This window comes from Brassica napus, chromosome C9, assembly GCF_020379485.1.
Source record: "Brassica napus cultivar Da-Ae chromosome C9, Da-Ae, whole genome shotgun sequence".
Lineage (NCBI taxonomy): Eukaryota > Viridiplantae > Streptophyta > Magnoliopsida > Brassicales > Brassicaceae > Brassica > Brassica napus.
This window is the reverse complement of record NC_063452.1, coordinates 63442570-63457823: the sequence shown is the minus strand read 5'-3', so window position 1 is coordinate 63457823 and position 15254 is coordinate 63442570. Positions and strand designations below refer to the sequence as shown.

The 15254-nt window shown below is 29.6% G+C and overlaps 1 protein-coding gene across 5 annotated transcripts; it reads left to right on the top strand.

The window, feature by feature from the left end:
- Nucleotides 1–1930: 1930 nt before the first annotated feature.
- LOC125592338 (salicylate/benzoate carboxyl methyltransferase-like) lies at nt 1931–14271 on the top strand. 5 transcript variants are annotated; one of them, XR_007328189.1, is made up of 4 exons: nt 1931–3302; nt 3406–3535; nt 10513–11854; nt 11950–14271. XR_007328189.1 is itself a non-coding variant. In XM_048767299.1 (3 exons), exons 1-3 carry the CDS (start codon nt 3265–3267, stop codon nt 10800–10802), a joined length of 225 nt encoding a protein of 74 aa, XP_048623256.1. In that variant the 5' UTR covers nt 2596–3264; the 3' UTR covers nt 10803–11035. The 5 variants fall into 5 exon arrangements, 2 of the variants coding, with proteins under 2 accessions (XP_048623256.1, XP_048623255.1); XR_007328190.1 differs by having other exon boundaries at nt 1931–3535; nt 10746–11854; XM_048767299.1 differs by lacking the exon at nt 11950–14271 and having other exon boundaries at nt 2596–3302; nt 10746–11035.
- Nucleotides 14272–15254: the final 983 nt, after the last annotated feature.

The window sequence follows — 15254 nt, the reverse complement described above, 5'->3', positions numbered from 1 at the left end:
CGTGAGAGCCTTAATTCAATTGACCTATGCCAAGGTTGATATTATAGTTTTTGAAGCCCATCAAGCAAGGATTACAGAGGCCCAGCATGTGAACCTGAACAAAATATCTATTTTTGACCAAAAAGAAAAAAAGAACAAAATATCTATTAATAACATATCATATACATCATTGATAAATTATGAAAAAGCCGTCCAGAAATATTTAAATCATACAGCCATTTTCGTAATTTTCATATTACTATGGCTGAAATCAGTCAGTGTGTGATTGGTATTTAGTGGAGTAAAATGATGGAATAAAAGTGAAAAAGGGAGGTAAAAGAAAAACAAAACCCAGAGTAATATTTTCTCTCTATATAGTGGTAGAGTAGTTTACTCCATTTTCATTCTCTTTTGGTTTTGATGGGTTGAAAATAAATTTCACCTGATTGGTTAAAATATAGAATAACTGAACTGAAATATTCTTAACTCTAATTTTAATATCGACTTAAGTACATTCCAGTCACAGTCTTACATAGGGAGAAATTGATCGAGAATAGATTCATCATTCATATGTGACTTATGTTTCATGTGACTTATGTGTAACTCTTTTAGTGTGTCATCGGTAGATAATTTATATATATATATATATGTATATATACATATTTAATTAAAAATCATATAATTCATATATATGTACATATATTTAAATAACATGTCGGATATCTATTTTTAAAATATTAGTATTTATTATTTGTTTTGTTTTTAAAGGAAACTAAATTTAGTATTTGTTTTGATTTGTAAAATAATGGATATTCATATTTTTGTATCAAATCGAAATGAATAAAAAATCGACCAAATTTTACCAATATTTTTCCAGTATATTACTCTGGTTTCAATTTTTTATTTTCTTTATTATATTATTTATTCTATTTTCTCTATATAAAACCTTGATTAACTATAGTTTTTTAACTGAGGTTTTTAAATTCGGGTAAAAGACGGTTTTTAGCTTTTCTTAGATTTTAACTGAGAAAAGTTATGAACCGTCTATTAAATAAGAGATATAATAACTGTTTTTTAGCATAAAAATGTAAATAAAAAAAAATACAAAAAATATCAAATCATGAATTAATAGGTTAATCATGCTCAGTTGAGATGTGTATTTTGCAACAGCTCACCCTGTTTCACGTTTATGATATATGTCCCACCTCAATAGTGACAAATTGTCGGCACTCTAAACGACGGAAATATTGTAATAATACTATAACAAGGTGCTAGAAGGAAGCAAACCAAAAAGGCGATCAATATATATTTTAAATGATATATATATATATGGAACGATACTTAGGTTCACCCATATAGTAAATGGTTAGAATATTTTAAAAAGACAATAAAATAAAAAAAAATAAAAAATAACTGGAAAAAAAAACAACACCGATATTAATTAGCGCCATCGACAAAATTCTAAATTCTAAAAATCTAAACTCTAAAACCATAAACCCTAAATCTAAAACACTAAACCATAAACCCCAATCCTAAAATCTAAATCCTAAATCTTAAACCGTAAACCCAAACTCTACACAATAAACCTTAAATCCTAAAATCTAAACTCTAAACCCTAAACCCTAAACTCTAAACCATAAACTCTAAATCCTAAAATCTAAACCCTAAATCGTAAACCCTAAACCCAAAACTTTAAATCTTAAACCCAAACCTTAAATCATAAATCCTAAACTCTAAACCCAAAACTTTAAATCTTAAACCCAAACCCTAAATCATAAACCCTAAACCCAAACCTGTAGACTGTAAACCTTAATCTTATTAACTAGCAGATGGGTTTACGGTTTAGAGGTTTGGGTTTAGGGTTTAGGATTCAGAGTTTAGGGTTTAGGATTTAGGATTTGAAGTTTTGGGTTTAGAGTTTAAGATTTGAATTTAGGGTTTAGGATTTAGGATTTAGGATTTAGGGTTTAGATTTTAGGGTTTATGGTTTAGAGTTTTGGGTTTAGGGTTTAGATTTTAGGATTTAAGGTTTATTGTTTACAGTTTGGGTTTAAGGTTTAAGATTTAGATTTTAGATTTTAGGATTGAGATTTATTGGTTAGTGTTTCAGATTTAGGATTTATGGTTTTAGAGTTTAGGTTTTTAGATGGCGTTAATTAATGTCGGTGTTGTTGTTTTTTCAGCTATTTTTTATTTATTTTATTGTTTTTTTTAAATACTCCTACATGGCATTTTGATTGGTTATGAAGAGTGTGGTGAATTTAACCTTTCAACACAGGGGTGAACCTAAGTATTGTTCATATATATATACATGTTATGTTACAAAAATATATATTTATTTCGTTTCAAAATAAATGATATCTAAGATAGTTTTTGATATTTCAAAATGTTTGATATTTTTCATATTTCTAGATAATTTTAAACTGTATAAAAATTGTGTAGATAATGCTATTTTATATTCTATTTTGTAATTAGATGAATAATTTTAAGCATAATGATAGGTTTTAGATAAAAATAAGTTTTAAATAATTTTGTATTACACTAAAACATGGTACATTTAGAAACAAATGAATTATTATAAAGGCAACAAGTAGCAAAAAAAATATACTGAAAATTTATGGCAGCTTTTTGATGGCTCTGCTATCCAATCAAGATTAGGTAAAAAAAATTATAAGAGCGTGATTAATCTGGAGTTCTTAGAATGAGATTCTTAACGGAAGTTGAAAAACTGTTTCTTAACTATTAACTAAAAAAACTAAGAACTTTAAGAACCGGTTCTTAGTTTTTTTAGTTAAAAGTCAAGAAACAGTTTCTTAACTTCCGATAAGAACCTCACTCTAATGAGCCGAAAGCAATAGCTCATACTCGTGTGGCCAACAGGGTTCGAACCAGGGTTCGCCGTATTGGGTATATTCCCTCAAGCGCCACTGGTTACCTACTACACAAATTAACACTTCAAATATTATGCATATAAGATTAGGATCTGCATAATCTAATAATATGTAATCATTCTGTAGCTATCATTCTCATAAATCTCTAGAGATTTAGATAGAATTTTGTATATCAGTAAAAATCAGTAGGTATATCCATCTTCTATAGCAATCATTCTCAGAAATCTCTAGAGATTTAGATAGAATTTCGTGTTGAAACAACGTGGTGTGTTTCATATTGAAGATGATATGTCCCACATTCAATATATAAATGAATGATGGGGAGCCTCCCTCAAGAAACATATCATATTTTTATAGTTCTTAATTTTCAACAATTTTCTTTAAACAGTGCGAAATGAATTCAAGATTCACCCGTTCGATTTCTTCCTCAAGGTCCTTCTCACCAATTCATCTTCACATTACATGAGTGTATATGCTAATTTGACATAGATGTATGCATTTATCTACGTTTTTGTATACATGCGATCACATGCAGGTGTGATGGGAAGAGTGAAACTGAGATGAACAAAGGCGGTCAGGAGGGTAGTCAATACCCTTTTGTGAGTATTTTAAGTATGACTGGAGGATATGGACACAGTAGCTACTCCACCAACTCTCTTCTTCAGGTTCTTTCATCTTCTATATACATTTTTTTTTTTTTTTGTAGAACATGCATACACAAACTAATGTATCATTATATATTATATATATTCTTACTCAAACTATTTTTACTTCAACTTATTTGCGTCTTTCTTTGTTATATGCGGAGAAGAGTTTTATGAATGACCAGTGCTGGCCCTGACCTAAAGCTGGGGAAGCACCAGTTTTAGGCGCCAAACTGAATTATATATTTATGGGCATCACAATGACCAAAACTTTCATGTGCCCTAGTGGTTGTGTACCCGTTACCTGGTTTAAAGTTGATAGGTTTGAATCTCTTGGGGCGCCAAATTTGGTTTTTGCTTTAGGCAATATTAAAGACTGGGCCGGGCCTGTCAATGACCAAACCCATCCTGGTTAAAAACACTAAAGAAATGATGAGAAACTTGGACTTTCCTGAATGCATTAAAGTAGCCGATTTGGGATGTTCTTCGGGACAAAACACGTTCATGGTCATGTCTGATATCGTCAACACAATCAATACGTTATGTGAAGAAAGCAGCAAAAAACCTCCAGAGATAGATTGTTGTCTCAACGATCTCTCTGGTAATGATTTCAACACGACGTTCAAGTTCATGACTTTCTTCAAAGATATGCTCACAACCAAAATACCATGCTTTATCTCTGGATTACCTGGTTCTTTTTACTCAAGTTTTGTCTTTACGGATATTAAATATTAATATTTTTGTTATAAGATAAACTTTGAAATGATCCTCCACTTCTTTACCAACTCAAGCACTATGATCATCTACTCATCAAGCACTATGATCACCCACTCATTTACCAAATTAAGCATCATCTTTGTTATTTTATTTATTGTTGTTCACTATAAATACCATCACTCATCTCACTCTTTTGTACACCATAAACAAGAACAAGAGTTTATAATCAAAGAACCATTACATCTTCTTCTTCTTCCTTATAATAAACTATCTCCCTTATATTAGTGTTATTTGATTCCTACGGGTATTAAATTCTACTCTTATTTAAATTTCTCGATACTATAAATTATAAGTTATTTCATAACAAGTTATCAGCACGATCACTCTGCGATTCGGTAAAATTTATTTGTATCATTTATACCTTGTTATAATGGTCGGTATACCGCCTCTACTATTATTTATATCATGTTATAATGGCCGGAATACCGCCTATATTATTTACTAGTAATTTAATTTATTTATTGGTCGGCCGAGCCGCCTTATATCCTGTTTATTATTTATTGGTCGGCCGAGCCGCCTTATATCCTGTTTATTATTTATTGGTCGGCTGAGCCGCCTTATATTTTGTTTATTATTAATTGGTCGGCCGAGCCGCCGTATAATTTATTTATTATTCTGCATTGATCGGCTGAGCCGTCGCATGATTTGTTGTCATATAACAAAAATATTTCATTGTCATAATTTTTCACTTTTATGAAATTTTATAGATTTGATTGACCGTTTAATACGATATTTTCAGACTAATTTTTGGTGCACTCGATTTAACCCCAACGGTCACAAAGAAAAAATTTCAAAAAATTCCCCTTTCTCCAACGGTCATGAACAGTAATTTTCATCTATAAATACAACTCATTTTCACTCCATTTCATCATCCAAAACATTTCATCTTCTCTCAAAAATTTCAAATCGCTCTCCTCCGATTTTTCATTTCAAGAAAGATGATTCGCGCACTTTTGTTTTTATGTGCCATTTTTATTTGTGTTTCTATTTATGGTTTATTCGTTGGAGAATTTACTCCGAGTGAATTTAAGATGAATATCGGTTTAATTTTCTTTACATCGCTTCTCCTTGTAATTGCTTGCATGATTAATGTAAACGGTTTTTAAATTATGAAGTTCATAATAAATGGTTCATTTTAAAATTGCGAAATTCTAAAAAAAAATAAAATATATATATATATATATAGTCATTTTAGACGATGATATATATATATATCAACGCTTGTCTATATGTAAGAATAATAGTTATTTGATGAATTAAATTTTGCTTATTATACTTTAATATGCTTCATGGTTTAATGGTATTAAGGAAACATACTTTATGATTCATGGTCTAACATCATAAAAGAAATTATTTGTAATCGGTTAGTTTTGTAGTCGATTAGTCTTTGGTTTAATATCATAAAAGAATTTAGATTATATGTTGATATTTACTAATGTAATGGCCATGTTTATATGAGCAAAATTTAAAGTTTTCAGGATTGTGTATTCTCTCGGAAAGATATGTACAAGTTATCAGCCAATTCAGAAACGTGAACAGCTGAAACTTTCATCGCCGATATACTTCTGTTTATAAGATAAGTATTTTATGCTTTATATACAAGTTTAACAAACTTGATTAGATAAATCAATTTGCATGAAGTTGGCAGTGATATAAATTTGTTCATTAAATTGATTGATAGGTTAAACTTTGTTAAAAAGCATGAGAGTAATAATATAGTCTATATAATAATTACTATGAAAGTTTTATTTATTTTCTGATATAATAAGACACCTTTGTTAATACATATTTATATATTTGAAATATTTTGATTTATTACCATTTATATTGAGGATTTTAAATTTAAAGCTTCACTCTAAAAGATCCATAAGTTTTGGAGAATAATATATATAAAAAAGGTATTATCACCTGAAGTGATTACCTAAAGCTCATTTTGTATTTTGCATTTAAAGATTACAAGACCTGAAGTCTGTAAATAAAGCCAACTATGTTGGATGTTAAGTTTAAAAGTAAAATTTCTTCAATAAATTTTTTATGATGCATATATATGAAAAATATCTATTGATAAATCACGTCTAGTTGATTATGATTCATTCTCCTGAAGAGAATATGACATTTATACCCTTTTAGACGTGAGCATTGGTCAAGAAAATGAACATAAAAGTGGTTTTAGACGTGAGCATAAATAAGGTCAAGGTCCAAAGAGTTTCTTTATAGAACTCATACTCTCACTTAAAGTTGAGAAAATAAACATGGTAATAAAGAAAAGAAATTATGAATTCATCTGAAGATGAAAGAAAATTTATTGTGTGTACAATACAAGGTAGTAAAAACTTATAGAATGCTTAAAAAGAGGATCTATATGATGCTCCAGAAGTGTACATAGTATTACTGCACATAAAAATTCAATTTAAAGTTTTAAGAATGCAATTTAAAGTTCTTAAGGTATTGTATTTTTATAAGTATCAAAAGTTAAAAGGATCTACGAAAAATACATAACCCATGTAGGATATAGTGTTGATTAAGAAAATGAGATACATTCGAGATTGATAAACCTGTAGTATTATCATCTCGAGGGGAAGAGTTAAAGAATCTCACTTTTTATGATAAGTCAAACATCCAGAAGATTATGTTTACACTAAAACTAAGATTAATGAATTTTTCTCAAAGTAAATCCGTAAGATTTTGAGACACTTATGTTGAGACAATAAGCAAACGAAATGATATATACATTTCAATCAGAAATAATTCTCAAAGCAGTATAAGTATTTTAGAGAAAATATCTACAGCCTCTTATATATTGTACTACACAAAGATTAGTATAATGAAGATAAATGTATAGTAAACTAGAAGTTTACATTTGGCATGAATCAGTTAGACCATTTTGGTTCATTAATAATGCGAATATATACTTAAAGGTCATATGCATAGTCATATAAGAACCAGAAGATTCTTCCGAATGATTTGACATATGTTGCTTACCCATAAGATAAAAGGGTAATATGGTTTTCACCAGCCAAAATAAGATATTGGCATAAATAACGAAGATGTTAGTGGACTGATCACCCACTATGCATTTTTATAATATTGGTGAATTCACTTCTTAAAGTCTTTAACGACTATAGCACATTCACTGAGATAAGTGCTAAACATTTTGAGCAACATTGGATCGCATCAAGCCAATAAATTTTCACTAGTTCTCCCCATCATTGGTATAGAATCAGAAACCAATCATTTTCATCTAAGAATGTTGGATGTTGCTCCGCCACAGAGCTTCAAATGAAGATGTGTTTTCAAATGAGGTTGGAAATATATGTTGGATATAAATCTCTATTGACACTTAAGAATCCAGAGCCATCCCCGAAAACTATAAGTAAGGCTATACATGAATTCTAAAAGTGAGTTAGTACTTCCAACATAAGGGGGAGAAAATAAACAGCTGGAAAAGAAAATAAGTTGAAATGAATTATCATTGATCCTCGGGCTAAACACAATGTGAAATAGAAGTCCAAAAGATAATTCATTTCAAAACTTACTAAAGCAGTTGCCAGACACGACCCATATAAATATAGTGATCAAGTCACATATACCAGCTGTAAATGCTCCAATAAGAATAAATGTTCTACAAGAACAATATCAAACTGCTAGTCACGCCTGCAGCGTGGTAAACAGATTGGTTTCCAAGATAAATCCTCGTAAATGAAAAGGAGCATATATTGATAATGGTCAAAACGAGGCAATATAGTTTTGTATGATCTCCAGAAGAGAAATTAAACATGACTGACGAAAATTCAGGTACCTGAGACAAATGAAGAGATCTCAATAAGTTATGTCATGTATGAAACAAAATGGAACCGATAAGAAAATTGACGTCGATGATATTATACATGCAAAGTAGCAGTTGATATAATAAATGAGAAAGAGGATCATGAAAGAAAGTCTATTGAAAAGTGTACACAAAGAAATGATTGGCCAAATCAGAAAGATGCAATAGACAAAGATATAAACTTCTTGTGAAATAGAGAAGTATTTGGACCAGTAGTCCATACACTAAAAGGTGTAAAACAAGTGAGATGTAAATGAACCGTTGCACACAAAGAAGGATCAATATGAAATTGATTGTGAAGAGACATAATTTCATATGGTAGATGCAACTAGTTTCAAGTTCCTTATAGTCTGGTAATAAAGGAAGAACTTGAATAAAACAATCCACTTGAAAAATGTTAATCCCTGAAAGTATAATCCATGAAGGATTGATGATATCAAAATCATGTTCCCGGGAACTCTGCATATTCGATCGAATTGAAACAAACTATTTTATGGGATATATGAAATATTATAAGGTTAACAAATGTATCCATTTGTATTTATCAAGAGATTATAAATCAATAGAATCATGATTTGAATATAATCAAAACTCCTGAAGAGTTATAGAAAAATTATATTTTAAAAGAAAACTCTTGACAATACTATATTGTTTTTATGTATTCTAAACTGAAGATCTAAAACTGAGATGTTATCATAAAGATCCTTAAAGTATTTTATTTAAGACGCTCGTATATGTTTGGTCCTGAAATACCATACGTAAGAGTGTTATTTAAAAAAATTATTAATCTTTTTCATTACTGAAAGATGTAATTTCAGAAAAGAAAGAAAATCATAATAGTAACTTCTATAGTTACAAATGAATAATTCGTATGTACAAGACGAATTTCTATACGATTATATGTAAGAAATTTGGTTTGAAATCCAAATAGACCAATAAACTATTGTCTAAGTCAAAAGAGAATTATGGACAAGAAGTCTAAAGGCCCTAGATATCATAATAGAAATGAATAGAGTTTATTCTCTTAAGCTTAATTCTCTGAAGAGAGTTTATTGGAATGCATATCCTGAAGATATTGTTTCCAGGGAAAGAAATATGATAGTAAGTGTGGTTGTACTCTTTTTCCTTATCATGGTTTTTTTTATCCCATTGGGTTTTTTCCATGACAAGGTTTTAACAAGGCAACAAAGAACATACAAAAGATAGACACCCAAAGAGAATGTTACAATTTGAGAGATGAAAATCTATCATTGTTCTAAAGGTTCTATGACTACTCATTCGAGGGGGAGCTTACGTAGTTGTACTCTTTTTACTTTTACTACGGTTTTTCCCATTGAGTTTTCCATGACTAGGTTTTTAACGAGGCATTACGTAATACAAGATGGATGATCAAGGGGAAGTGTTATAAGATAAACTTTGAAATGATCCTCCACTTCTTTACCAACTCAAGCACTATGATCATCTACTCATCAAGCACTATGATCACCTACTCATTTACCAAATTAAGCATCATCTTTGTTATTTTATGTATTGTTGTTCACTATAAATACCATCACTCATCTCACTCTTTTGTACACCATAAACAAGAACAAGAGTTTATAATCAAAGAACCATTACATCTTCTTCTTCTTCCTTATAATAAACTCTCTCCATTATACTAGTGTTATTTGATTCCTACGGGTATTAAATTCTACTCTTATTTAAATTTCTCGATACTATAAATTATAAGTTATTTCATAACAATTTTCTTTTATTTGTAAAATAACGGATATTTAGACTTTTCGAATCTTTCGATTAACAAATCAAATCAAATTTTACTATTAGCTGATTTCAATATTTTATTTCCACATTATATTATTTACTTTCTGATTTATTCTATTTTCTATATATCAATTACTCTCATTTACGCTCACAGAAATCAATCACACTCGACAAATCTCTACACTGATTGGGTAAGAATGTTGGAGTAGTGTATTTTGCAACAGCTCATCTGTTTCACTTTTATGATATCTGTCCCACCTCGATAAAGTGGTGACAAATTCTCGGCAACCTAAATGAGTAAAATACTAATTGTTCAAGAAAAATAGCTTGTGTTAAAAAAAAAAAGGTGCTAGAAAGGAAGCAAACCAAAAAGGCAATCAATCTATATTTAAATGATATATACTTCATCCGCTTCAAAATGTATAATGTTTAAGATAGTTTTTGATGTTTCAAATTGTTTAATATTTTTATGTTTGTAAATTTTAAATTTTATCAAAAATTGGTGTAGGTAATAATATTTTTATTATCTATTTTGTAATTAGTTGAATAATTTAAATTATATTTGAATGGTAGTTTTTAAATATTTTTTTTAATAGTTGTATATTAGACTAAAACATCATACATTTTGATACAGATGAAGTACTAGAAAGACAACAAGTAGCCAAGAAAAACAAAATATTGAAAATGTATGGCAGCTTTTTGATGGCCCCTACTATTCAGCATGATTCAGTAAAAAACATATAACAGTTTGTAACTAGAAAATGAATTCAACAGGAAATGTATGGCAGCTTTTTGATGGCCCCTACTATTCAGCATGATTCAGTAAAAAACATATAACAGTTTGTAACTAGAAAATGAATTCAACAGGCAGGTGTGATGGTGAGATTCATACCGGCGATCAAGAAATTATTATTACCCTTTTGAGAATACTCAAAGCGGTATGAATGGTGGAGATGGGGACAAGTCAACAGTTACTCCACCAATGATCTTCTTGATGTTCTTCCATGTGCTAGACATCGCCTTTGCGGCATACATACTAACACAAGTTCACTTCAAATATTATGTATATATAAGTTTAGGATCTGTATAATCTAATGATACAATGGTTCAAGATAAAAACAAAAATCAGTAGGTATATTCATCTTCTATAGCAATCATTCTCAGAAGTCTCTAGAGATTTGGATAGGATTTTGTGTTGAAACAACTTGGTCTATTTAACATTGATGACGACATATCCCACAACCAATAAATAAATTGATTGAGGGTAGCCTCCCTCAAAAAACATATCATATTGCTATAGTTCTCATTTTTCAATAATTTTCTTCAAACAGTGCGCGAAATGAATTCAAGATTCACCCGTGATTTCTTCCTCAGGGTCCTTCTCACCGATTCATCTTCACGTTACATGATTGTATATGCTAATTTGACATAGATTATGCATTTGTCTATGGCTCTGAATGGTACCAGCAGATTGAGCGGTGCGGGACAAACGGTACAACTGCTGTGCAGTTTTAACAGTTATAAAAAACGTATAGATATATGGTATATGTAAAGATTTTTGTTATTGTTCACTGCGGGGCGGATTAAAACATTCGAAGCCTATGTATGTAAATGGGAAGAGTTAATACGAGATGCGAAGGTGTGATGGGAAGAGTTAATACGAGATGAATAAAGGCGATGAGGAGGAGAGTAGTAAATACCCTTTTGTGAGTATTTTAAGTATGAGTGGAGGAGATGGACACAAGATGAGTGTGTACCTAACCAGTTCAAGTCCTCTAAGTGAACACAAGGCTTACTTGAATCAATTCCAGACAGATTTTATGACTTTTCTAAGAATAAGTTCTGAAGAAATGGTATCTAGTGGACACATGGTTCTCACATTAATCGGCAGAAAGACTCTTGATGATCCATTGCATAGGGATTGCTGTCACTGGTTGACATTGTTATCCGATTCTCTTTGTGACCTAGTCTTCGAGGTAAGAAAATCATTAGATATCACATTTGTTGATATTTTATTGTACCAAAATGGTTACTCTAAATGATATATACTTTTATCATGATCTTTGTATAGGCTCTTGTGAGTGCATCAAAGGTGAGTTCGTTCAAGGTGCCGTTTTATGATCCTAACGGAGAAGAAGTGAAAGAAATTATTAGAAACTAGTATTATCACCCAGTGCTAAGCACGGATCAGTTTTTGCTTGCATTTAAATAATCTTGTTTATAAATTCTAACATTTTATTTGATCAAAGCTAAACATTATTCTGGTCACATTCTAGAGCTGGATAAAATGGACACTTATAATTAGAAGTGTTGGATCCAAATAACAGTTAGAATTTATAAGGGTTGAAACACCTATTGTAATTTTTCCAATAGAGATAATAATTTTTATAAAGCATTTAAATATAGTTTAAAAAATTTGACATTTCATTCATTCAATTTTATTTCTATTTTTTATATATAAGTCTTCTTTTAAATATCAATCTAATTATTCTAGATATAATAAACAGTGAACCAACAATAAATTATGAAAACCAAAATTTTATTGAAAAAATTAGTATATCAATGCAGTAGAAAGATAAATGGCAAACTAATTTTTTAAAAGAATATGCATTTAGGATATTTTGTTTGAACTTACATTTTAGGATTCTTTTCACTTTCCTCTTCCTCTATCGTCGTCAACACAACTTGGAATTTCAAAGATAAAAAAGAAAACATGCATAAAATTGTCACTTTGTATATAATACTCATAAACAGATTTGTAAAACAGTCGAATAAATTTGTATATAATAGATTACGACATACTGATCTTTTTCTTTTGAAGAATCAATACTATTAAAAGAGAAGGAGTTTTAATAAATCTACTTATGAAAGTTGTTTGGACCATTCCCTTTTATTATATTTTGGTCTTCCCATATATATTATAACAACATGTGACCAACATTTAACCTTATATAAGTATCCTGTTTTTACTCTAACCAGAAAATCGGTTTACATTATTTAAATTTGTACCATTTAAATCGATTACTAAAACATTATACCAAAACTATAAGCCACAACGATTTCTAAACATGTCACATTAATATCAAGATTATAAAACATTACACTTATGAAACTTATACGAATTACACTTCATCATGCGATTTCTCAACTTCTGTTTGTTAAAATCGAAAACCTTCTTGGATGGTCTCATGTTGTCCTTGCATGTCTTCTCTTCCTGAAAAAAAAACTCATATGTCGACACACTTCTTGAAATATCACTTATTAAAAAATCAAACATGAATGTATTAAAGACCTAAACCACCATAGTTTTCACACGATCATACCGCATTATTCATCACATATTATGTTATACATGATGTTATATTTACGGATTCATCACATATTATGTTATACAATAAATACGATTAACTTCAAATACATAAAAAATGGTACAATTTGAAAAAGAGTGTTTCTAATCACAAATTTAAACGATAAGGTTTGTTCCCATATCACAATTTTAAGATTTAAAATTTAAAATCGTAACAAAATATGTAAACAAGAACGAATATAGTGTGAATATGCTAACTAGATATATTCTTAGATTTGTTGTTAACAATATATACGATTATCAAACTAAAAAACACAAAATAATTAAATAACTTGGTCTACAAGTTTTTTTATTATGACAGAAATACATAATTTTCCTTATTTCTATCAAACAAAATATCTAATCAATTCTACTTATATTCTCTACCAAGATTTTTGGTAACCTACATTGATTACCAAATATTCTATCCGAGCTTCACTTAACCTGCATCGACTAGAAACCTGTCTTATTATAAATACTGACCATCTTGATACCCTTTTAACTTCAACTCTATCGAAACAAAAAAAAACACCAGAAAAAAGAAGCAAACAAACTATTCCAAAAACATGGTTAACTGACCATCTCGATTCAGATGTCCTTCTTGAAAGACGTCGAACCACACAAGACTGTTTGACGTGTACAAGTGAAAGTGAGTGGAGACAAAGGAATAAAATTGCTGGTGATTCACTGGAAGTAATCCTATCAAATGCACATGTAAGTGTGTTTTCCTCTTTATAGATTTGCGATTATAGATCTCTATGTTTATTTTTATTTTAAAGAAATACACTAACAGAAATATTTTCATTAATATTTTTTAAAGGGTACGAAAAAGCTATGCCTCATGCAAAAAGACTTACATGGGTGAATTGGCTAGCACGGTTCTTTGCTTTCCTTCAAATAACCGATGATTCACTGATGCTTATCCCTATTTACAAAATAAAAAATGGAAAAGTAGAACTTTCTTTAAGCGGAATGAAGAAGAAATAAGGGAGAGAAGATTTACCGGTTCAGATCTTAGAGGAGCCACTCGGCGGCGAACTCCTACGAAATAATGTATCGCCGTCGGAGATTTTTTTTAAACTTTCGATATAAACAAGAAGAAGTCTTTTTTTTTTTTTTTTTTTTTTTTTTTGACAGCAAACAAGAAGAAGTCTTTATCTCTTTGTTGTCGGCAGAGAGAATTTGATGACTGGGGTTGGGCCGGAACATAATTTAAACAAAATTAAATTTAGACCCATTTTAAATTTAAATTATGAAAAAGCCCAGAAACTTAGGACCATTAAATACATAAATAAACACTTATTTAAACTAACTTTTAATAATGAAACATATGTCTCAAATTGATAATTTTGTTTATATTTATAATATAGATACTATTAAAAATAAAAAAGAATATTTTTACTACTTTTTTTTTTGAGAAACTAATATTTTTACTACTTGGGTTTATATTTGGGTAGTTTGGTAGTTGATATACATACAAATAAATGTAACAAAAATATTTGCTGATAACAGTACTATATCTACCTCATTTTCAAATTTCTATACTTATAAACACAAATTAATATTCAAATAGATTTCAAACAAATTCCACAAAAACACAAACACATGATCAAATTTCATATAAACCAATAGTGCCTATGCAAACCAGGTATATTTTTCATATAATCATCAAAATTATATGATTCAAAACCGGAATTTCATAACTATTAAAAATAAATCAAAAATTAACCCGCGCTTGGGAAGCGCGGGTCAAAATCTAGTTGAGTTTTGAAATAGGAGTATACTTAAGACCCATCTTCAACCTTAACCCTGAATCATGTAAAAAAAATTAAAGAGCTTAAAATTGAGGAGGAAAAAAATAAATACTGCATGAATAAACGCAAGTCATAAGTTTGAATGGATTTCTTAATACAGTCAAGCATAAAAAAAAGACTGAAGAAGAAAAGAGAGATCTTCAGTTACAAAAAAAATAAAAAGAATTTTTGAAATACGCAGTCATAGAATTACTTCGTACAAATATATAATAAATA

Coding starts and splice junctions, on each gene's coding strand:
- LOC125592338 (XM_048767298.1), top strand. CDS start 3,265: ATGAATTCAAGATTCACCCGTTCGATTTCTTCCTCAAG. Junction 3,303..3,405: donor CGTTCGATTTCTTCCTCAAG/GTCCTTCTCACC, acceptor GATCACATGCAG/GTGTGATGGGAAGAGTGAAA. Junction 3,536..3,877: donor CCACCAACTCTCTTCTTCAG/GTTCTTTCATCT, acceptor TTTTTGCTTTAG/GCAATATTAAAGACTGGGCC.